The sequence below is a fragment of the Oryzias melastigma genome, linkage group LG18 (genome assembly GCF_002922805.2).
Source record: "Oryzias melastigma strain HK-1 linkage group LG18, ASM292280v2, whole genome shotgun sequence".
Classification (NCBI taxonomy): domain Eukaryota; kingdom Metazoa; phylum Chordata; class Actinopteri; order Beloniformes; family Adrianichthyidae; genus Oryzias; species Oryzias melastigma.
In genome coordinates this window covers 10220636-10244291 of record NC_050529.1, presented here as the reverse complement: position 1 = coordinate 10244291, position 23656 = coordinate 10220636, and the positions used below count along the sequence as shown (strand labels likewise).

General features: G+C 37.7%; 1 protein-coding gene across 44 annotated transcripts in view; it reads right to left on the bottom strand.

The window, feature by feature from the left end:
• The window catches only part of LOC112155773 (protein tyrosine phosphatase receptor type D), a 454394-nt gene that overhangs the window by 28320 nt on the left and 402418 nt on the right, over positions 1-23656 (bottom strand). For 10 of the 44 annotated variants that reach the window (XM_024287656.2, XM_024287657.2, XM_024287659.2 and 7 more), the window contains 16 exons: positions 22797-22808; positions 19218-19487; positions 18089-18670; positions 17537-17682; positions 16508-16652; positions 14864-15169; positions 13867-14060; positions 13614-13640; positions 13367-13484; positions 11636-12223; positions 11141-11241; positions 10801-11057; positions 7972-8065; positions 4741-4950; positions 2806-2966; positions 1313-1324 (listed from right to left, as the gene is read on the bottom strand). In XM_024287656.2, coding sequence (XP_024143424.1) covers positions 1313-1324; positions 2806-2966; positions 4741-4950; positions 7972-8065; positions 10801-11057; positions 11141-11241; positions 11636-12223; positions 13367-13484; positions 13614-13640; positions 13867-14060; positions 14864-15169; positions 16508-16652; positions 17537-17682; positions 18089-18670; positions 19218-19487; positions 22797-22808 — 3223 coding nt within the window. The remainder of the gene's footprint in view (positions 1-1312; positions 1325-2805; positions 2967-4740; positions 4951-7971; positions 8066-10800; positions 11058-11140; positions 11242-11635; positions 12224-13366; positions 13485-13613; positions 13641-13866; positions 14061-14863; positions 15170-16507; positions 16653-17536; positions 17683-18088; positions 18671-19217; positions 19488-22796; positions 22809-23656) is intronic. The other 34 variants (XM_024287683.2, XM_024287684.2, XM_024287685.2 and 31 more) reach the window with 16 other exon arrangements.

Here is a 23656-nt window from a genome sequence, read left to right as displayed (position 1 = left end):
GAGTTCCCACAATCTTTAATTATGATTATGTCGTTTTTAACCAAAATAAAACATCATTTTCTAGGACATAGTCTGTGCAGAGTAATGATAAATTTCTGTCGCTGAGTAAACTAAGGAGTTTATCGCTTATTGTTTTCTACAACCAAATAAGCATTTTTTCATTTCCTCCTGATTCACAGCAATTTGAATTAAGAAATACTCATAAATTATTTTTTTTCTTAATTTTCAGAAAAATACTGCAAGAACAGGACACCTACACATTTAAATAAGTTACATTTAAGACAATTTAAAGTCTAATTTGGGACCATATGAACATCAAATCTACTTTAGCAAACACACAAAAACTAAATGGTGTAAAATAATAAACATAAATGTTCAAATTTATAGACTATCATTGTTTTGAATATTAATTAATAACAGTATAATCAGAAAATGTCCTTTTTTTGTTCACGTCTTTGAACAACCTGGAAATGTTTGTTGTTGGCGACAGAAAATTAGACTCATTCAGCAGAATTAAAAGCTTTAAAGGCCCTTAAAGTAATTAAATTTAAGACCTTTTAACCCTAGAGCACTATCGGCAGGTGATTTTCACCCTGGATAAAGTCTTGCAGACAAAGGCGAAATCTTCACTAGCTTTATTTATTATTTTTATAAATTATTTCTTCTCAGACTCCTAATTTGTCAGTCATTTTTAAGCATGTTTTTTCGATCTTCTTATGTTTTTAATTTCCATTTTGTTCCATAAATAATAAAATAACTACTGTAATTTATCATGTGTTGTCATATTTTGATCTATTTCTTATGAGAAATACTTTTTATTGGGTTTATTATATCGGGTAAAAATAACCCGGTGAAAGTGATGGTGGAACTTTTCATGGTGAAAGTGTTCTAGGGTTAAGACACCCTGAAGAAGATGTTAAAAACACAGTTTTGATCGGAGTGCAGTACAATAGTAGTCAGCTTTTAAATGTAGATCAGTGAAGCTTAAGGGTTTTTTTTCTTCAAATTATAGTATTAGGTTTTTGTGTCCTACTGTAAAAGAAAATCATCTCAAGGTAAAAGCTGTTTTTTGACACTGTAAGCTAGTTCTGTACTGAAACAATGAATATTTCTTTAGAAATTGATTTTCTTTAGTTTTTAATTTACTGATCAAATCATTTTGAGTATTTGTGCTTTTATTTTGAAATTATTTCTGTAAAAATCTATTTTTCTCTTCTTTAAAAATAAAAAAACACAAACAAAAACATTAATTGTAATCAGTATAATTGTATATTTGTAATATAGCATGCAGACTTTTCTAGCTCAGTCTTACCTGTCGGGTTTGCTGCTCCGTTGGTTAGCAAGAAGTAAAGAAATATCAAAAACAAGACGCAGCGGTGAGACTTTTCTGAAACTCTGGAACTGGGAGCATTAGAGGAAAAGCAAAACTATTATATGCTGCTTTCTGCTTTGCGTGTAAGATTAGTGATGCTTCACTTGGGGGATTATGCTCAGTTATGCAGCCCTGAGGGGTTCTTTGTTTCAAATGCTACAGACTCCCAGGTGCAGCAGAGATTTGCACACAGCATCTTTGCATATTTCAAGATGCTCTGGCTGATTGCTTCTTGTTCAAGCATAAAAGTCATCTCTGGACTGCTAATTGCTGTGTCTTTCCTGTCTGTATTTGTAATGCTAGTTTTATTAATTTCTTAAATTACGATCAGTGGTTTTAAATGTCTATGACATGTGGACACCTGCATGGTTCCTAGAGGTCAGCACTTTGGGACTGCACCAACATTGATTTTTTTGGGGAAAGTGTATCTGCAAGGTTCCCTGACATAACACGGGTGATGAGTACTGGCGCTTAAAACCCTTTTCACACGTCTCTCCTCAAGATGGGACTGATGTACATTCACGGGTGTGTTTTAGTGGCCGTCCTGACTTAGCGTAAGATGCCCCGTGAGGACAACGGGGGCTGCATATAAGAAGCGGTTGACAAGTGTGTCGCTCGATGCTGCTCTTGCACGGCGGATTAAACGGCACCCACGTGGATTTTACTGTAATAGGGAGCAACTTCCGTGCTTAATTTGACCTGCTTAAGACGGGGACGCCACAGCCCACAACACAAGCAATCTCAGCCCAATTTAATCCTCCTTTGTTTTATCCAAACCTTTACTAGAAAAACACATACTGTGTCTTTGAACGGCTAAATATTTTAGAGCTAAAAATGTGCCTTTTTGAGCTGAGTGGACGCTGCAGAAATTTAGCCTAATGTAAAAAGATAAGAGGAGACAAATTAGCGAAACATAAAATGCATGAAATAGCCTTCTAAGTGTGCGCTTGTGAGCGCTACAGGAAGATGTGATTGGGTCAAAGCACGGCTGAATTTCTCCTGTGGAATGGGGAAAAGGGAAGGAGTGGGGTAGCTAGGAAGCGATCCTAGACCCCGGGGTCTTTTTGAAGCTGCACACGCATGCAGTGACAAGCAGCAGATAGTCAAAGCTTTTCTCTCCTACGCTCGACTGATGAGCGGTGACAACACAGACTCTGACTTCCACAGGGCGGTTTCAGCAGGATCACAAAAAAAAAAAAAATAGAGAAGAACAAGCTTTTTTTTTCCTTTTTTTCCCAGTGTGAAGGTGACAGTGGGATGTGTGGCCAGATGTATCTTATTAATTTTCACAAGTGAAAGACTCTTGACAGTCCAGAATGACAGATTTACAACTGTGTAATTTTTAAAATATGTATTAATTTCATAAAAATAATTTCTAAGTGCAAGTTTTTATGGTGGTTTGATAAGAAATAGTGATGTCAATCATTCCTTACCTCTTATAGAGAAGGATAGCAATGACGATGCATATGATGAAGACGACTGCAAGAACGGGGCCCACCACCCAGATCAGACCCTCTTCCTCGTCGATGATTGGTTGGGGGTCAATGTCGGCCGAAATGACTGAGTCCGAGTAAGGGCTGGTGGCATACATGATCTAAAGACAAAAAAAGGTAATTATTAGGAATGCAACAAATAACTTTACTAATGATTTGGATCAAACTTTGATTTTTGGATCACAGTTTTGTCAGTAAATGATGTAGAAAATCCTCCAATTTAGTCGAGTGTTATGTAATAAATAGTGATTTATTCTAACAAAGATATGATTCATATCATGATTTGTGGTTACGATTACAATTCTTTTCATAATTTGTGTTGATGATATGATTTATATTGTAATTTATGTTTGACAATACGATTCATACTCATAATTTGTGGTTGACGATACGATTCATATCGTAATTTTTTTTTGATGATTCAATAAATGTCAACATTTGTGGTTGACGATAAGATTCATATCATTATTTGTGGATGACTATGTGATTTATATCAACATTTGTGGTTGACGATACGATTCATATCATGATTTTTTTTGACGATTCAATAAATGTCATCATTTGTGGTTGACAATACGATTCATATCATGATTTTTTTTGACGATTCAATAAATGTCAACATTTGTGGTTGACGATACGATTCATATCATGATTTTTTTTGACGATTCAATAAATGTCATCATTTGTGGTTGACGATACGATTCATATCATAACTATTTTAGTTGGCAATACGATTCATATCGTAATTTGTGTTTGACGATTCAATTAATGTCATCATTTGTGGTTGACGATACGATTCATAGTCGATATTGGTGGAACGATCCGATTCGCCGACCTACACATTGGACCGTAGAGATGGCTTTATCATTTTTTGCTAATATCACGCGTGTTGTCCGCTGTGATGGTCGTTTTCGAGTCATAGTTAGCCTCAATCCAAATGATATTTTCCAATATCGACATAACACATTTACCTCATGTAGATCCATCTGGTTGTTAATTAAGTATAAAACACATTTTCATTGGTTGGATGCAAAAATTCTGTAACATACAGTTGGGTTTTAAATCCTTAAGTTTATATACGATCTTCAAGAATATTGAATTTTATATATCTTTAAAGAAATTCGTTCACTCTTTAAATATAACATGTATTTCGAAAAGGCGGAATTATTATTATTTTTTCATATATGTATATCAAGTTAAATTACAAATTCCCTACTTTAGGTTCTTCACTACCTCACGCAAAGATTGATTGAAACATTTCATAGTCAAAGTGTAAAGATAAAAGAAATGTTCTTGCATAAGAAAATCTATTCCTGAGAAATTTGCCTCCGTCCGTCACTCTGGTTTTTGCTCCACGTGAACTCTGGGTTCGTGGAGGGAGTGTGCGGCAGCACTGCAGGCCCTGGAGCTCATCAATCCATCATCTCGCCTGCAGCCGCCTAATCATGCAGCTTTCTGGTCTTTGCTATAGACAGACCCGTGCACACACACTCGCTGCAGCAGCAGAGATAAGGCAGACTGCACCTAAGATGCAATTAAATAGGAGCTCTGTTATCGAGGTGTACTTGCGATCAGCTCGGGTCTTAAGGGGTTTACTTCTCCCCAAAGCAGCAAGGGTCAGCTTCCTGGGCCCTTCTGCTGCTTCAAGTTTGGCTGTCAAGCCTCATAAAGTGTTCAGAGGAACACATTTTACTACAGGCTCAAAATCCGACTCTAGGTTGACATGGATTTATTCCTCTTTGAGGAGTTTTTGGAACAAAGAACACGACATCCTCATCAAAGGACATCCAAAGCTCCAGTCTTAAGACGAACTCGAAATGAATCAATAAAACTGAGATCAATCGGAGAGGAACCAAAAACAAAGAGCAGGCATACGTTTTCTGACATCTCCAGAACAGCGAGCACAAAGAAGACGTATTCCTGGCCGTTCTGGAGTTGCTTGTTCTCAAAGTCTCCATAGATCTTGCCATCTCCCAGTGTGAACTCTTTGGGCAGGTCTTTGAAGTAGGCAGCGATGTAGGCTTTGGGTTCGGCGTGTCTCTGAAACCGAAGGCCTCTGCTCGTTCGATTTATCTCCTTCAGTAGCTACAATGAGGAGTGGAGAGAAAACAGTTAAAAAATACTTTCATAAACATTTATTAACAAATCCACACTCAATCATAACATTCTTTTTTCAAAACCTCTAAAATGACAGAAAAGATCAGTGACTTCTTTAATCTCTTCTTGTATTCGAAAAGATTGAAAGATTAAATGAATGTGCTGATTTTTCAACATCTGAAACATTTGAGGATTATCCAACAACTTCAAAAAATACATTATTCAAAACTGAGATATCTCAATTATTTTTGCTTGTTGATAAAATCAAGACTGCGCCGACAATTTGACGCTGAACAGAATTCTGAAGTTTTTAATAAGAGTGCATTTAGTGTTTTGGCTCCCTTCTATGAATATAAATGAAAGTTTGACAAAGGAAGCGTACATTTGTACTACAAAGATATAATTAATCAAAAATTGGTTTGAGTTTTATGGGTCTGGATTCAACAAAACTCATATTCTCCAACCTATGTAGTTAAAAAAATCATTAGAGTGGAACGGGGTACTAAAATACTTATGCATTTTATGTTATAAATGTACCCTCTTTTAGAAAAGCCTGTTTGTCATGATAATAAATAATACTTACAATATTGTTTACTAGGTTTCCCTCAACTTAAGACTACATTTTGTGCATTACCAGCCCAAATTGTTGAGATTGGGGCAAATAGAAATGAAATACTGTATTGTCCAAACACTTAAAGTCCTAATTAAATAATTAAATATATATATAACATCTGGATATACATGGATGGTGTTTATTTTCAAGTACCAAACAAGATTGGGTGCCAATATAAATACGCTAATGCGGCTAACATGAGGTGTTTTTCTAATAATGTTACTAACAAAGTTGGGAGTTACCACAGTCACACTAATGTTTGTGAGTTACAGGCATTGTGAATATGCTAACGCGGCTAACGTAGCATATTTCAGACAAGTTTGATCTCTCTCACTCCTTTATCTTTACTTTTTGGTGCAGCAGTTCAAAAAATATGCAAGTCATTGAAGAAGTAAGTGCCTTCTAATCTTATATTCGGCCTATAGTAGGAGAAAAAAAGATGTTTGTAATAATTGAGAGCCATCTTTAAAAATGGCTGACATTTTAGATTTTTCTTAATGTACTTTTTTTTTTTAAAGAGTACACTCAAGGCAGGTTTGGTGCCACAAAAGTAACAATTCATCAGGTATATTACCCTTAACCGCTTTGCTACTACAGTTTCTAAAGTTGACATGTGTGTCTAGTCTAGTAAAAATCGACTTACTTGCAAACAATGTCATACAGAAAAGCATTAGTAAAAAAAATGATCATAATCTGAGTAAAAAGCTTGTCTTTCACAACATGACATAAAAATACTTTTGAATTAACTGGCTACAAAAGATCACCAACCACAGTTTCATGTTTTGGTGAAATCAAATACAGTATCTCGGTACAAACACTTTTAGGGGTCGACATCGCCACTGTTAAAACATGAATCCAAATGGACCTTGAATGTGTGGTTTTATAATAAATAAACTATTTACTTTCTTCTAAGTTGATTAAAACTTAAGTTCAGTTCAAATGTACTAGAGTTGCTCACAAATATAACAAAATGAGGCGTGCATACTATAGTAATGTATCCTTGTAAATGTTTTTCTTAACACCCAATAAAATTGTGTAATACATTGTCTATCCAAGGTTGTATTTCAAAAACAGCTAAAACTTTGTTTATGCTCTGAAACATATAACCTTGGAACTAAAATGGGTTGCTTTCTCTATAAAAAAATACAAAAATAAATCCTCCAAACGAGCTTATAAATTTCTAAAACCAAGATCTTCTGCTATGACTCCTCCATAGAACTTTCCTTTCACCGCCGTTTTAAAAGAGACGGCGTGCCCTTCATACAAGCCCGTATCGTCGGGCTTCAGATTTGCAGTACAAAGCACAGATGATAATTATTCTAATCAAGCCTGGCTAGTTGTTTGGGCGCTTGAATGCATATCTCCGACTGGCGCGCATGGCTGCTTGTGTGCGCACCTGCACCCTGTGTGCTGCTGTCATCCGCATCAGTGTGTGCGGTCCTGTGTGTGCTTTGTTTTGGCTGCGGGGCTGTTGGTGCTGCCCGATAATGTCTTCAATCATCTTTCCTGTCAACACGGCTAAATCTAGCTGCCCTTGGGAAAAGTTCTGAAAAGGTGAGTGCCAATATTGACAAACAAATAAATTCTGACAGAAGACTGACTTTTCGCCGGTCGGTCAAGGCTACAGTCAGATATGGACTGTGGGCACCGGATCAAAGGCTAATACTGATGTGCTGCGATGCTTTCACCATGGAAACGCACAAGAGGAAGACGATGCAAGTAAGTAAGAGAATCTTAGGGTTGTTTCTATTTATGAAATGTTTTAGAGAGGATTCCCATTTTTGATATACTGTCAAACCTTTTTTAATTATGCTGTTTTTATCTAAAATAATAAAAAACATATTTTCTGCAAAAGTTCATTAAAAATCTGTTAAAAACACTGTTTTCATCAGAGCGGGTCTTTAAACCACACTGGGCACGAAAAGTGTGAAACACCTTCATGATAAAAGCTTTCTTTACTTACACGTTTAGTTATGCATGCAAGGCAGTGAGGGTCCGGAATGATCTCAACTGACTAAAAATAAAAGTTGTCAAGTGTTTTGTGCATGTACAGTAGCCTAGCTTTGCCTGGAATGAGAGGAGACATGATGTAGCTCTTCATGTAATTACGGCAGACACAGAGAGGAGGACGAGGAGGCAGGGACGGGTTAGGAGTTTGCAGCACACTTGATGGCTACTTCATGTTCTAATTTCCATATGAACAGCACTCTCTGGAGCTATTTGCATCAATCAGCAAGACTCATCTTCTGTCTCTCCTGCCCTCTTCCCTGCCTCGACTTATTTTGTCCCGTTTTGAATAAAAATAAATAGGTGGCATGGTTACGTAACAAAGTTAGAACGATAAACTATTTCTGTTCAAAGGAAAGATATTTGTTCAAATCCGTCTTTGAACTCACCTCCTCCAAATTCATCTCATCCGGATTGTCCCAGGGTTTTAGGAACTTCCCAGTGCGTTGCTTCTTTAGAGGGACGACTACAACATAATAGCCCCTGGAAGATGAAAAGGGAAACAAGTTGTGTGAACAATTCAAGAATCAGACAAATAACAGATGTCCATGTTTTTGTTATAGCTTAAAGTTGGTAGAAATTAGAATTGTTGACCAAATGCTGCACAAAATCCATAATCTACCTATTAGGGTCATCTTCTTTTTGTTATTAAGCAAGCTCAGCGAAGTCACGCAGCGAGGTTGAAGCTCACTTAGGTCATACAAGGATTAATTAAAAGACTGTAAATGGATGAAACATACAGAATTAAAAGGATTTTCTTTCTTTCCTGGGGGTGGAAAGCTAGATAAAGGCATTCTGCCAGTTGTTGTTAGGCATTGCTCTAGCTAGCGTTAGCCAGCATGGCAAGAAAATGGAAAGTAATTAGCTTAAGCTCTGGCATGGGAGACAATAAGCCAAGTACATTCAGCTACATCAAAAAAAGTCCATCGTGAATCTGAGGCTTTATTCTGCAATCAGATGTAATCTTTGGCCTATTAACAAGTGTGGACTATGTTAAAGGGACTCAGACTTTATAAGGCGTAGAGGAGTTTGTGTGTGACTCGGGCAGCTCCGGTGTGTATGACTAAGCTGCATGGGCTGGTTTGAAAAAAATCACGCAGCATGTGCACTCAGACCGCTGCGGGCCAAGGCTGAGATAAGACATTCTAGTGTCTGTCCTTTGTCAATACATTATTCATTATTTAAATAAACAGAACTGAAAAAAATAGGATTTTTTTTCTGTCAGCTTTGGTGTGGTTTTATATTTTTTACCAGTCGCTCTAAACGGGCAGATGTGCACCATTTTTTGGGAACTGGTCTAGGTTTATGCCATTTTTCACCAATATTTATGTTAACTTTTTCATCTTCTTGGGGATTTTAACTGTTAGGGTAGGGGTCGTTAACCTTGAACAGTAAAAGAGCCATTTGGACTTGTTTTCTACTAATCAAAACCTAAAAGGAGCCGCATGGGTTTACTTTAGCCTTTAAGAAATTTGGATTTGCATTCAAGACTTTCTTTTTGCTTTGTTTTTTTTAGTTTTTTTAATTAAATGTGAATTACGTGAGACTTCTTTTTGGCACGAACAAAAGCAAAAATCTAAAAAGAAACTAGTATCTCTCAAAATGTGAAAAAAAAGTTTTTTTCTCCTACGTTTTTACCTTTAGTAGAGGCCAAATTAGCGAAAAAGCTAGCTCATTGCCTAATTATTAACTGAACTCCAAATTAGCATAAAATTCTTCAATAAACTGAATCAGCCAAAAATGTTAGCATGTTGCTAAAATAAAAGCTAAACTCTAAATTAGCCTAAAACCCCCATTAGATAACAAATCAACAAAAAATGTTAGCAAATTGCTAAAATTTTAGCTAAACTCCAAATTAGCATAAAAAAACTCAGTTGAAGCAAAATTATAACCGAAAAGCTAGCTTATTGCTTAAGTACGAGCTAAACTCCAAAATAGCCTAGAATTCCTCAGTGAACTAAATTAGTAAAAAATGTTAGCATGTTGCTAAAATATAAACTAAATTCTAAATTATCCTGCAAACCCCAGTAGACAACAAACTAGCAAAAAATGTTAGCATGTTGCTAAAATAGAAGCTAAACTCTAATTTTTTTGAAAATTAATTTCATTTTATTTTTCTTCTGCCAGAGAGCCACCATGGAGAGATAAAAGACCCACATGTGGCACAAAACAGAGTCGAACCAGTTACATTATGATTAAAGGAAATATTTTTGAGCGGGATCTGATTTCAGACAACAAGATGGCGCCCGACATCATCGACCAAAAAGATGAAATCATACAACTTTAGGTGGAAGCAGAACGTTTTTTTTTTCTTTTTTCTAATGTAATAGTTTTCTCTTGCTTTATTGCTGCTTCACAGATTTTTTTTCAGCACCATTTTGCATGATTTTTTTCTCCACGGTGTCTCTTGAACAGAATCTGTTCAACTTTCCTCCAGAACTGAACTTTTATTTCTATTAAGTTTTAAATATTGAGAGTTTAAACAAGAAGGAAAATGTTCATGTCTGTCTGAAAAAGGTGAATAACATGTGTAATGAGAAGTTTTATTGCCTTAAAACATATATAGGCTAATCCAACTTCCTGGATTTTAGTTATTGGGAGTTATTTTTAGAAAACCTCAAAGTTTGATTTGTGTTTGTATTAAACTAAAAGGTTAAGCCAAAATCAAAAGTGGGTGAAATTATCTCCTTTTTTAATTACCGTGTGCTTTATTTTGAAGGTATAAAACGAAAGTTGTTTATACCTGTTTGACACAGTTTTGCTCTTTGCAGAGGAATGTAATTTTTTAATTAACAAAATACAAGTCTTACAATCTTGGAACAACAAACATGAAGGATTAACCCTTTTAAAATTGACATTTTCAAGTGTTTATAATTATAACAGCTATTATTAAAGCTTAAAAATAGGAATAAACTGTGACTGTTACAGTCACCAGTACAAAATAAAGTAATTGTTTCATTGCTTTTGAAATTAGCATTAACATAGATCAGAATTGTAAAAACTTTTATTAAAGCCTAGAAAAAAGTAATTGTTTTCTAAGCAATAAGATCCCAATTCTAGACATCCAGTTCTAGCCGTTGCACATGTAGAGATGTAGAGACTATATGACAACATGTCCTTCTATGTAGATGAAAGTAATTACTTTTAGGCCATGAACTCCTTCCATTATTAATTTCCTGATGAAGCTTAAATGGTTAAATTCCAAATAATAAAGTTACCTGATTCTTTCTGATGTCTGCACTGACGGCAGCTCCACAGTCACCATACCGTCAGAGTTCGTCTTTCCAATCAGGTATGGTTTTGTGCGAAGGACGTCTGGGGCCGTCATGGTGGACACGCGATGCTGCAGACCTCCAGCACTGTTGCCACGGTTGGTCAAGAGGAAAGAATACTGAGTCTCCGGCTGAAGTCCTGTGATCAGCTTCTGTGTTAACCTCCCATCGACCTCAACGCTTTGTCCGTTATCGTAAAGGATCTGCGAGCATATGAACAATCACATGTAAACACACAAATAATTCCTTTTACGCTGCACTACACATTTAAATAGGGGGTGCTCACAGTAAAAGGTTGTGCCGGGTTGTAGGTGTCTGGAATTTCCCACGTTAGCAACACCGATGACTTCATAGCAGCTCTGACGTGAAAATTTTTTGCAAACACTGCTAAAAGAAAGGGGGACCAAGGGATTTAGACACAAACATCTTCACCATCTGCCGCCCGCTAGTCCTACACGAGTGCTTACCTTGAAGCGCGTCCTTCAAAACCAATGCTGTAAGCAGTACTACGCTGAACTTAAAACTGTATTCTTACCTTTTTGCCAACACCAACTCTTAACATTATGACTGACCCTTGCTTAGCTGACAAAACACAAGGACACATACATACTTACTTCATGCGAGTTCTAAAAGAATAAATTAAAATGACTAATGACAGGGTAGTACACTAAAGTCTTCTGGTCATTCTGCCATTTGAAGAGTTCAGAGAAGGCTCTGGTTGCACAGAGTGGAGCAGGAGGAGACATTTGATTTCAAGAAGAAGTTTAGGGTCTGGGCCTACCTTGATCCACAGGCTGTGTTCTGAACTGGACACTTGGGCTATAAGGACCAGAGCCTTTGCTGGTGAAGGCACACATTTTAATATCATAAGTGGTATCGGGCCTCAAGCCGTCCAGGGCAACCGTTGATTCAGGTGCAGTGATGAAGAGTTCTGAGGGACTGCGTGGACTGTTGATGTCTTTATATTGCAGCGCGTATTTCGCTATTTTGCCATTTCTCTCTGCCAGTAGAACGGGCTGCCAGCTAACCTGAATGGTGGAAGTGGTGGCACCCTCTGCTTTGATGTTCTGAGGGTAGCCACTGGGGACATCCTCGTTTGTGGTGATTTCTTTGACCGTTTCTTCACCAAAGCCAACCTTGTTGCGGGCTGAAAGGCGGAAGGTGTATGATGCCCCTTTGTGGATCTCGCTTGTTGTGTAGTGGTTGTCTCGCTCCTGGAACTCGATGACAGTCAGCGGATCCACATCCTTGCGGCCGAAGCGAAGGCGGTAGCCTTGCAAAGGTCCGTGAGTTACCGCGGGGGGGTGCCACTGGAGGAGAGCTGTGCCCATGTTGGTTGTACTGACCATGAGTCGAGGTTTCTCTGGAACTAATGGCAGCAACAGAGAAAGAGAACACATTTTAGCAATGTGGAGAACCGTATCCGTCTCCATGACCTATCTAGTTTTGGCACATGTGGCCGTTTGAGAACTCCTTTGTGGCTCTCTGGTTTTTAATTTTTATATTGTTTTCAGAACCAAACAGTCTAACTTTATTCAGCTCATTTGGAAAAAAGTTGATTAACAGCACGCATCAGTCTGCCAGGCTCCTGACTACAGTACCCATAATGCCCCAACAATCCATCACATGGTTCAGCTTTGTAGTTTACCAAAGGTGAACAATTTGGAAGACTTTTGAGCGCTGTGTACCACAAAAACATAATAATTTTAAAGTTCATTAAGCTTAATCAGAAGGTGCAAAGGGTTATATGGCCGACTTTATACTATAAGGTTAAAAAATGTGGTATGGGCCACTTGGTTTTAGCTCGTTAGACTATGTACTACATTTGCTATACTGACTTGAACTATGGTACAGGTGTCTTAACCACATTCAAAAGTTAATAATTTCATATTTTTAAAATAAATCTGTTCACGACTATGTTTTATCAATGAAATAAAAACAATAGTTTATTGATATTTGCTTTAACAGTAACATACGAATCGGTGTCTGGTTTTTCTTAGACTTTGGGGTCCTACTGGGTGTGGTCACAAAGAAATCGACCTGATTGGTTCTTTGATGGTTGCAGACTACTATGTTGGCCAAAACTCCAATAAACTCACTGGTTTAACGTTGCTCTGACTTAAACTCTCTTTATTATGCGTGACCCAATGAGTGCTTTGATATACAAGCAAGATTTTAAAATGAATGACAACATTTTTCTTCATTGTTTTGCCCATCATGCATATTTACAATCAATCAAAACCCAAAGTTGGTTCAACTGCCTTTACTAGAATGTTGTACTGACTTTAATGGACTTTAACAATACTTAATAAATTGAATAGTTGTTGCCTTATCCCAACCTAAATCAAACTTCAGTGCACATTTAACCCAAATGAAGTACATTTTGGTGCCTCTGGATCACTCAAATGTCCCAAAAAAACCCTACTTTTGTTAAGTAACGACTGTAGTTGTGCCAAAAATAAGACTTATAAGCTAATGTCCACACACATATACAGAGAAATACAAGTGGTACCTGCGCCGGTGGTGGTGATGAGTTTGGGTTTGCTGCGTGCACCATCACCCTTTGTCGTGTAAGCTGCCACTGTAACTGAATATGTGGTCTCAGCCATCAACCCTGTGATGATCATTTCCTGCAAAGACGCCAGAATTGCTTTTTACCGCAATCACGATTGTCAGATTTTTTCAGTTTCATTCATCTAGAAAATAGAATATAGAAAAACAGAAAGAAAGTTGGATATTTTTAAAGCTTTGCTACTTACATGTTCAGTTGAGTCTTCATATTCCCACTGATTATAGTTTGAAAGTATCATAGAAAAAGAAAACAAATACGGTTTAGATTAACTGAATGTACAGTAGAAATGTGTCATTATAAAAAAAATAAAAAAAATTGTAAGGACAATTCATATTTTTCACATATATCGAAAGATATGAATGTTTTCCGTTCAAAGGTGTGAGAGAAAAAGCATTACTTCACGTCAGAAATGAGGTGGCTGTCTGTGGGAGGTGCTGTACCTGAGCATCATCAATCAGGATGTCCTTGATGACTGGCTGTCCTGTGGGCTCCCCATTAACCATCCTGACATAGTGCACCTGGTATCCTCGGATCTGACCGTGCTGCTTAGTGGGCACCGGTGAGCGCCAGATAACTTTAATTGATGAGGAGTTGACAGCCTCCACCTCAACTTTACGAGGTGGCCCACTAGGAACTGGAGGGGATACCATGGGATAGAAGAAAAAAGATCAAAATTATAGAGAACCCCTCAACCCTTTTTGTCAAGCCTTGCCCAAAGCTGTAGCGCAAAGTGCTGCAGTGACCAAAAAACAAAAAAACAAAAACAAAAAAGCACAAAAGTGCAGCAAACTGCATGACATTAACATTTCAACAATGGTAAGGGGGAAAAAAACAAGCGCAAAAACAGGTCTGACATCTGACCTAATCTTGAAACATTAAAAATGAGTAGAGTGGATTTTAAAAAACATGGGAAAAAATGATTTATTTTCAAAGTAGAAAAGCCAAAAGAAGCTTCAACCGCTTGAAGCAGTTCAAGAATTTTGGCTATGAAATAAGACGGAAAAAAATGATAAAAAATGATTTTATTCACTCATGAGGGGAGGAAAAAACAGTTTCAAAAATGGCCTGCAAAAGCTTTCTTCCATCTTTTCTCCTTCCCGCTGTCCGGAAGAAAAACTGCATTTCAAAAAAGAAAAAAGTGGAAAACTTTGCAGTTGTTTGAAAAGACAAAAAAGTAGACAGCCGGGACTGGAAGTTAGAGGCCTGCAGCAGAAAACGCCATACCATATGTTGAAATTCAGCAGCATTAAAAATACAAAAAGAAAAAGAAAAACTTCCTAAATAGCTGTCCATATAAAAAATGAATTGTCCAGTTGGGCTGACAGCATCAAGTGAAGGTGGTCGTTATGTAAAAAAAGATATAGGCAAGGTTGTTAGTAGCTCAGGGGTTAGGTTTAGAGGATTGGAAGCTGAAGCTTTGCTTTAGCGAACACATACCATCCTCCTCCGTGCGGACGAGGTGTGGCAGGCTCTCTGGTCCTGCCCCAACATCTGTGTGAGCAGTGACCGTCACACGGTACTCTGTCCATTTTTCCAAGTTTTCCAAAAGGTACTGGGAGCTTTCTGGGGGGATGTTGGAGATTTGACGAGCAGCCGTGTCTTCCCCTTCGGTCGGAGCGTAGCTGACGGTGTACTGCGTTAGGATCCCGTTTCGTAATTCCACTGGGGGCGGCCGCCAACTTACCAGGATTTTTGTGGAGCTGGGGCTATAGCACTTTACTTCCTCAGGCGGGCCTGCAGGTTCTGCTTGGTTGTTTTTTTAATTTTTATATTTGTTGAGGCCATTTATTGTGTTGTTTGAAGAGGAGTTTCATTTTTTTTTTTTTTGATTTGATCAGGATGATGATGGCAGAATTGACCAAACAAAGGGGAAAAAAAAGAAAAAAAATACAGTGATGAAGAAGCACAAGAACGAATGAGGATAAAACTGTGTTTTTAAATCAATGAATGCATGTAAACGACAAAAAAAGACTGAAACAAACAAAAAAAGGACACACTTAATGAGTGAAGGGTGTTGAAATGACAGCTTTGCAATGTCTCACCTACCTTTTGTCATGATATTTTAAAAAAAGCAAAATAAAAGTAACAAAAATTATATATATCCTCATAATTAATTCCCCTTAATTTGCAATAAAATCTACTTCAATAAGACAATGGAGACAAATTTGTTTTTGCAAGCAGTTACCAGCAATCCAAAATCATAAAGGTTGATGCTGTCTCTTGTTTAAAAAAAAAAGAAAAAAAAGTTGCATTTGTCACCAACCTTTCCGAAGCCTGTTGGGTTGCGGTAAAAGCCTGATTGTACAACAGAGAACTTCCCAAGGAGACATGACTGATTTAGTAGAGTCCAGTAACATTGACATGCACTTTTCCACTAGTTCCATACCTACCTGATCACTTCCTTTCTCTGTTTTAAGTCCTCAGATTTAATATAACTTCAAAATAAAAGCAATTGGCTGACCCAAAAGGCATTATAAAATGATTTAATTTGGGAAATTAGCTTTTTTTTTTACATAAATCTGAGGTCTGAGGACAAAACTACAACTTTTTTGAGCTTTCCATGATGCTTTTATTTTGAAATGTTTCTAATACTAATTTTAAAAGGGAAATGACACCCCTAAAATCTGTTACCACATAGAAAGCTCAATGTAGGTTTTCAAGTGTTTTTATGTGGCTCACATGCGATGTCAGCAGACAAGGCTTTAATAAAGAAATAAAAACCAATTCTCAAAGAAAAAAACAAATTAAATTTGGAGTATTTCATATTTGTAGAACCTTGTCTCCTGACTGTGCAAGAAAGCTCGATATACTGGCCATACAACATCTTTAAAGTGAATGCTGCGTGGTCAGGGAGACGTCAGTACATTTATTTCTTATCTAAAAGTCATCATCACAATTTTCAAATGCATCAAACACGTGCCAGAAATATCTGGGCCCAGTAAGGCACTGCTGACATTTTTTGTCCCTTTTTTCCCGCGGATGCATCTCATGAAAAGAAAAAAAAAATGTTTCCAATGCATTTGAAAATGTGTTTTTCTGCCCAGATAGTTAAAGCTCTTTCAGATAAGGAAGAAGACCTACGTGTCTGTGGAGTTTCTGCAGAGATCTCACTGGTGTACGCTCCCACTCCGTGTTTACTGCGGGCCGCCAGGCGAAAGGTGTAAGTCGTGAAGGGCTTCAAATCTTTCAGTAGGTAAGTCGTGGTTGGTTCAAAGCTGATTTGTTTCTGTAGAGTTTGACATTATAAAGACAGTGTGCACACATTGTGTCAGTTATGAAGAGGCCGAAAAAAAGTCATTTTCAAACTGTCAGTGTTGTCAGTAGCTGCGTTTCCATTACACATATGCGGAAAACTTTATGGAAATTCTATAAATGTAAAAGCAAATAATGTCATTTATGTGAATACGCAATAAGTCTTTAAAAAACATGGCAATGGATGTGAACAATACTTTGATTTACAGCAGATACATTCACATTTCTGCCACTGCAGTAGCACTCATCATCATCTATCAAAGGAGACGTCGGCGTCTTATTCAGGCCGCGGAGCGGTGAACTACACGGGAGCAGCAGGGAAAAAGGCGATTCTCCGTCTACAACAGGTATATGCCGTCATGGGACGGCGGTATGGCAAGCAAAAGGTAACATAAATCCTAGCAAAAGAAGGCAGGGCAGAGCCTCACCCGCACATGTACTATGGATAATAAATATTATTTGGAATATTTACATGTTCCCACAGTTAGTTTCAAAAAAACAAACAAAAATTTGTTTTTATTTGAACTGTTTTATTTTTTAGGATTTAACCTTTCAACTTTAAATCATATAAATGTTTTGAATTTTAATAATTTAAAATTCATAAAACGATTCCGAATTGTTTATAGATCATAATTGATGCATCCAATAATCACTTTTTCCCCTACCACTACTCAAAAGCTATCTATTCCCTATTATTTAAATATATATTTTTTTAATAAATACAGGTTTTCTGTAAAATGTACGTGTTTCCATTATTCACATCGCGCAATTTCATAGTCAATGGAAACGCAGATACTGATTTTAAGACTTTTTTATTTTAATATTTTGTCTATAATAGCTAGAAATTTTGAACTTTACCTCCTCTTTGTCGTCTCTCTTTCTGTAAATGAGTTCATAACCAGTGACTTGGTTTTCTTGTCCGGTCTGAGACGGAGCGTTCCATGAAAGTAAAATACTTGTTTCCGATTTCGCTTCTCCTCTAAAGTCGGTTGGCTGGGAGGGAACTGGAACGAAAATAAAGAAATTATGTTACCACAACCTAAGAAACCAACAGGTTTACTGTCAAATTATCTCTATGTGTAAAACATAATTAGGGACCCACTCCAGATAAAGATACCAGTGTCTCATTTTTAGGACATAATTTCTGCAGAGTGGCAGTAGTTTATTAGAAATTTGCCTCTGAAATGTGGGTGGGACCATTTGCACTGAGCAACCCCGCCCCCCCTTCCCCTTGTGGAGTGGAGCAGCGTATTATTTACATCACAAATGTGATAATTCATGAACTGCATTTTTTCATCTGCTCCTGATTCACATTGATTTGAATAAATACTTAGCAATGCTAAAACAATATATCATCAGAGTGGGTCTTTAACCTGTTTAGCTAGTACATGGATGAACGAGTGAACCCACCTCCAGTTTTGGCGATGATCTGAAGGTCTGGAGAAAGTGGCCCGTCGCCTACCGAGGTGTACGCCAACACCTTGATGTTGTACGTCTTATTCGGGATGAGGCCGTGGATAGTGACAAAGTTCGACCCCCGGACAATCTGCTTCTCCCAGAGGTTCACGTGTTGGGTGGGATCCATGGTGTAGTAGACTCTGTACCCCATGATCTGCCCGTTGGCCTCCTCTGGTTCGTCCCACTGGATAACAGCTGTGGTGGCGCTCATCATGTGACCTCGGACGTGCCTCGGCGCTGTGCTTGGCGCCTGCTCGGCTGTTTTGGCCTCAATGCTCTCGCTGGGCGGCCCTCTCCCGATGTTGTTCACCGCCACTACTCGAAACTCGTAGTCGGAGTAGGGACTGAGGCCGCCCACGCTGTACCTGGTGGTGGCCACTCCATTGATCTCCTTGTACAAATCATCAGAGTACTTGGACTTGTGCTGGATGATGTAGTAGGTAACTGGTTCAGGATTACCCGAGTCCCAAGTCAGTGTTATGCTGGTGGCTGTACGCTCGGTCACAATTGGGACACCTGGGGCCTTGGGTAGCGCTGTGGTGGTAATTAGAGCATCAATATTAATAAAAGCCATAATGGAGCCATATACAGACAGGTTTTTCCCCATGTTTTTGTTATTCTTTTATTTATCACTTTAATAATTAAACAGGTAAATCTATGGCTTCAATTCCCTCCCATCATAGCACATGCCAAAACATATTAGGGCAATAGATTGTCTTTATATGCCATGTGAAGTAGGCTACTGGGGGAGCTGCTGTCAGATTTTTATATGGTGACTAATACCATCATGGAACGTCGTGGAAAAACAAAGCTGTGTGTGTTTTTGTGTCTTGGATGTGGTTTTGGTACACTGCAGTGCAGATATGATTACTTTCAGATAAGTTCTACTCAAAGCTTCACTCAGTGTTTCCCTCTCCCTCCTTCCAACGTCTTGCAGGCAGAAACGGTGACCTTGTGGCTCTGCAGTTTCCCAGCTGAGTGATAAACACTTCACTAGTTTTGATCTGAGCTTGTTGTGTCTGAGTTTGAGAGGCGTCTTTAACAGAAACCCAATAAAGAAAAAAAAAGGAAGCAGTCTTACCTTTTACAGTTATCTGAGCTACAGCTTCTATTACCCCGAGGGTTGACATGGCCACACATGTGTAATTGGCCGACTGTTGGACGTCGGTGAGCTCCAACACGTTCCGTCCAATCGGCATGTCGTCCTCGGGAGTGAGGTCTTCCGCACCCAGCATCCATTTGACATACGGCATGGGAGAGCCGACTGCTACACATGTGATATTAACACTGCCGCCTGGCATGATTTCATTGTCTGTAGGTGGAATGGAGAATCGTGGTGGCACCCGGCGTACTGGTGAAACGGAAAAACATAAAATACAGTTAAAAATGAACCAATTTCTAAAGAAAAATGATGCGTACTCCCAAAAGGACACAAGCTGGTTTATACTATTTGTTTAATAGAAATGACAATAATCAAGCTAAGAAAAAACACATTTAAAAGGCTTTCTATCCAATTATGTGGTAATTGAGTTAACACCAGTACAAGAATCATGCACAACAAACATCATCGGTACAGATTTACAGAACAGAGTGCTGGAGAGTCAGGAGCACTTCGCAGTTGTATGAGAAGAAACAACTTTAAGGCCGCACTCTTCCAGCTGATGTGAGCTAATGTGCCGCATCACATTCTCACATCACACAGACATGGAGATAATAGATCTAATCCAACATACAACACATAAAGATACTTTTACACTTTGTTTTTGTAAAAATACAGGCTGTCAGATGTTATGAATTGGCAATTTGAACTATTGGTTTTATGTATCAGCAGATGTGTTTCTTTAAGTTGGTGATTTCACCGACAAACAAGATGTTGATGCTTTTTTTAAGTGAGCAACAGTAATAGTGGTTCACAGAGCATTATTCTGTCTCCCTCTGTGCATTACTTGGATTTTCCAATCAATCTGTGTCTGAGAATGAATCAGAACCATTTGTGCATCATTTAATGCCTTTCAGGAGCGCCGGGCAAAAGAAAGCAACAGCACAAGACTAGATTTTAAAGAAATTTCATACAGCATATGGAAGGAACTTTAGATTAAAACATTTCTTTTGAAGTCACAGTTTTTTCTGCACTATAAGGCGCACTTAAGACTTTTTTTTCTTCATGAGGGACTGTATAATTATAATTCAGAGCACCTTATATACAGTTTGATATAAGAATGATAAAGATAGTTAACATAGTCACAGTTATGCTTGTTTTAGTGGTATAAGTCTGTTTTAAAGGGTTGTAAACAAGGTTGGGTGTTATTGTTAATATGCTAATGCGGCTAACGTGTAGCGCTCTCAGACAGATAGTGTTTTTTTGTGTTACCAACAAAGTTAAGAGTTAGCGTAGTCACAGTAATGTTTCTTTTAGCAGTATCAGTCTGTTTATTCAACCGTTATAAAAAAGGTTGGATGTTATTGTTAATACGCTAAAGCGGCTAACGTGTGGCGCTATCAGACAGTTTTTTTTTAGTTTTTTTTTTAGTGTTACTAACAAAGTTACTGTAATCACAGTAATGTTAATCTTTGGTGGTATCAGTCTGCTTTTTTTACATGCTGTAATCAAGGTTAGGTGTTACTTTAAATATGCTAATATGGCTAATGTGTAGCAGTATAAGACTGTGTGTTTTTACGGGTTGTTAACGAGGTTAATAGTTAGCGTAGTCACAGTAACATTTGTTCTAGATGTATCAGTCGATTTCTTTACATGTTTCAGACAAGAATAGGAGTAACAGGTATGGTGAATACGCTAACACTTCTAAGGTGGTTACGTGTAGCATGTCACAGAGTTCTAGATATTGTATATGGAGTTATATATAGATATTGATATAGAGTCTAGATATAGATAGATATAAATATAGAGCCCAGATATTGTTCATAAAGTCTGACTGACAGAGTTATCTCTGACCCTTTTGTGTTGCTTAATGTACCTTATAGTTTGGTGTGTCTTATGACACAAGTTCAAAAATAGGCCATTTATTATAATTCTGGTGTGCCCTATAGTCCAGAAAATGCAGTGTTCTCCCACGTATTCGGGTTTTTGATTTTTTTTTTAGTCATGTGACTCTTTCAGTTTGTCACAAAAAAATCATAAACAACTCAAGACTCCTGTATGAAAATTGTGCGTCCGAAAAAGGTGACATTCCTCATCTGCGTCAAAAAGAACGCTGTGGCTACTGTAATTTGGTATATATTAATTTAGACACTTTTGTGGAGAGTTCTGATTTACAAAAACACAACATGTGACAGCTTCCAGGCAGTACAACATAAAAAGTCAACATTTTCAGAGAAAACATTTAGAGATTTGAAATAACTTAAACATTTAAAAATTACAGACACATGGACTGCTTAAAGGCCTACTGTTGAAGGGTAAGAGTTCATCATGCATACAAATATAAGGAAAGGGTGCAGGGTGCAGGGTCAGAGGTCAGCTGGAGGACATGCCACACAGTAAATGAAAGGCTTATTCAGAAAGTGCTGGGCAAGCACAAGTTAAACAGCTCAGGGGAACTATGTGGAGGAGGAATACGGGGACAGAAAGAGGGCAAAATCAACTCAGGGAAAAAGCAAAAAAATATATATTTTACATCAGGGTTCGTTTCTTAAGAAGTCCATACATATAAAGACATTTTGGTAAAACTTAAAGACAGGATTCAGACAGGATTTAGTCAGTGTTTCTGCTCGTGGCTTTTAATTAAATTATGACAAAAAGCAACAAATGAATCTAAAGCATTTAAACATAGTGGGACCCTATTCATTAATATCATTTTTGAAAACAGTAAAAGCTCCCATGAGTCTGTATTTTTGTCTGTATTTGGCTAAAACACAAGTCTTCCTGCTGCCTCCCTCTGACTCACAAAGCTCTTCTGTTGAGCAGTCTGCAGCTCTCCAGAGGAGAGATCTAGGGGAACTGCTTGCATTATTAAATACGTTTCTCTCATTCAATATTTAATTAATATCCAATTGAATCACACTCCCCACAGACATAATATTATCCTGCTCATTTGAATCATCATCATCATTACATTTCTCACGACTTGCGGATAACACTTTAAATACATCATTTTTTTATGGCTTCCTAACATCCTCATTCAAAGGAAAAAGTATCATCTCCTGCGAGCAAAATTGTTTTTGCCACTTGGTGCTTCGCTTTATTGCCCATTTTAAACAAAAGGTTGTAGTTTTGTTTTTTATTCATAAAGAAACTGGAGTTGCATCACAAGTATGTGAAATCTCTGCTGTGCTGCATCAGAGAAACCAAGCAGGAACACTGACAGGGTAAGAGCGGGGTTTAGGGGGGTGACTACTTCAAACATTAACAGGCGACCATGCAAACGGACCGTCAAGGCAAATGCAAATATCGTAGCCAACGTTCCCACCTGGAGGATGGAAAAGCATGCACCACCTGCTGGACAGTCAAGCATTCTGACAAAGACCGGGGGCATTCTCAGAGTGAACATGAACATCGAACGTAAAACAAAATGATGCTAATTTAAGAAAAAAAAAAGAAATGGTAATGTATCGTTCATTGAGTTGACGTGAATATTCCTTGTGATGAAAAAAAAAAAAAAAAAAAAGAAAACTTGCTTTTGTTCATAAAGAAAAACACACCAACCTTCTCGTAGCTCTGAGGGATGTAGGGAATTTGATGCAGAACAAAATGAAATAAGGAAAGGAGAAAAACAAGGGAAACACAGAGAGTAAAAAGGCCATGTTTCAGGTGTTTAACTGATACGCAAACAACTTCGAAGGATCTTGAAAGTGCAGGGAACTCTGTGTATCTCTCCTTGACACCCAAGTTAAAAAGTATAGTCTTCTGATGAGCTTAGACATAATATTCAAAAAACAACATTTAATATATGCAACATGTGTTCTGAGATGGTTTTAAATCAGATTGTTTACTTCTTTATTTTATTTGCTTGATCTTTAAATTTAATTGATATTCAGACCAAGCCTGGAAAATGACAACCAAAAAAAAAAAAAAGAAAGCATCAAATCATTAAAGATAATTAGATCTTAGAACCAAAAGCAATACTAGATTATACTTCAATACAAACAGCTTGTTATGGTGAACAAAATAAAATTAAACAGGACCTGACTGTGCATTAAAGCAGTATTTTTTTTTTTTTTAACCAAAAATCAAGATCATTTAAGTATCAGAATGACAGCTTAAGAGCTCCAGCAAAAAAGTATTTAGAAAATTTAGTAGCTGTTGCTGACATTTTTTTTAATGTCTACTCTTGTATACATATGAATATAGGATGTTTTTTTGTTGTAAAAAACACAGGTTTGTACGGAAGCCGAAGCGGCCTACCCTACTTGATCGTTTTCTCATGACAATGAGATCCACTCTCTCATTATCACAAGAAAACAAAATAAACTTTCTCGTGATAATGAGTTTCACTATCTCATTATCATGACAAAAAATGTTTTTCGCTTTCTTGTGAGCGGGCTGCACGGTGGCGCAAGTGGTTA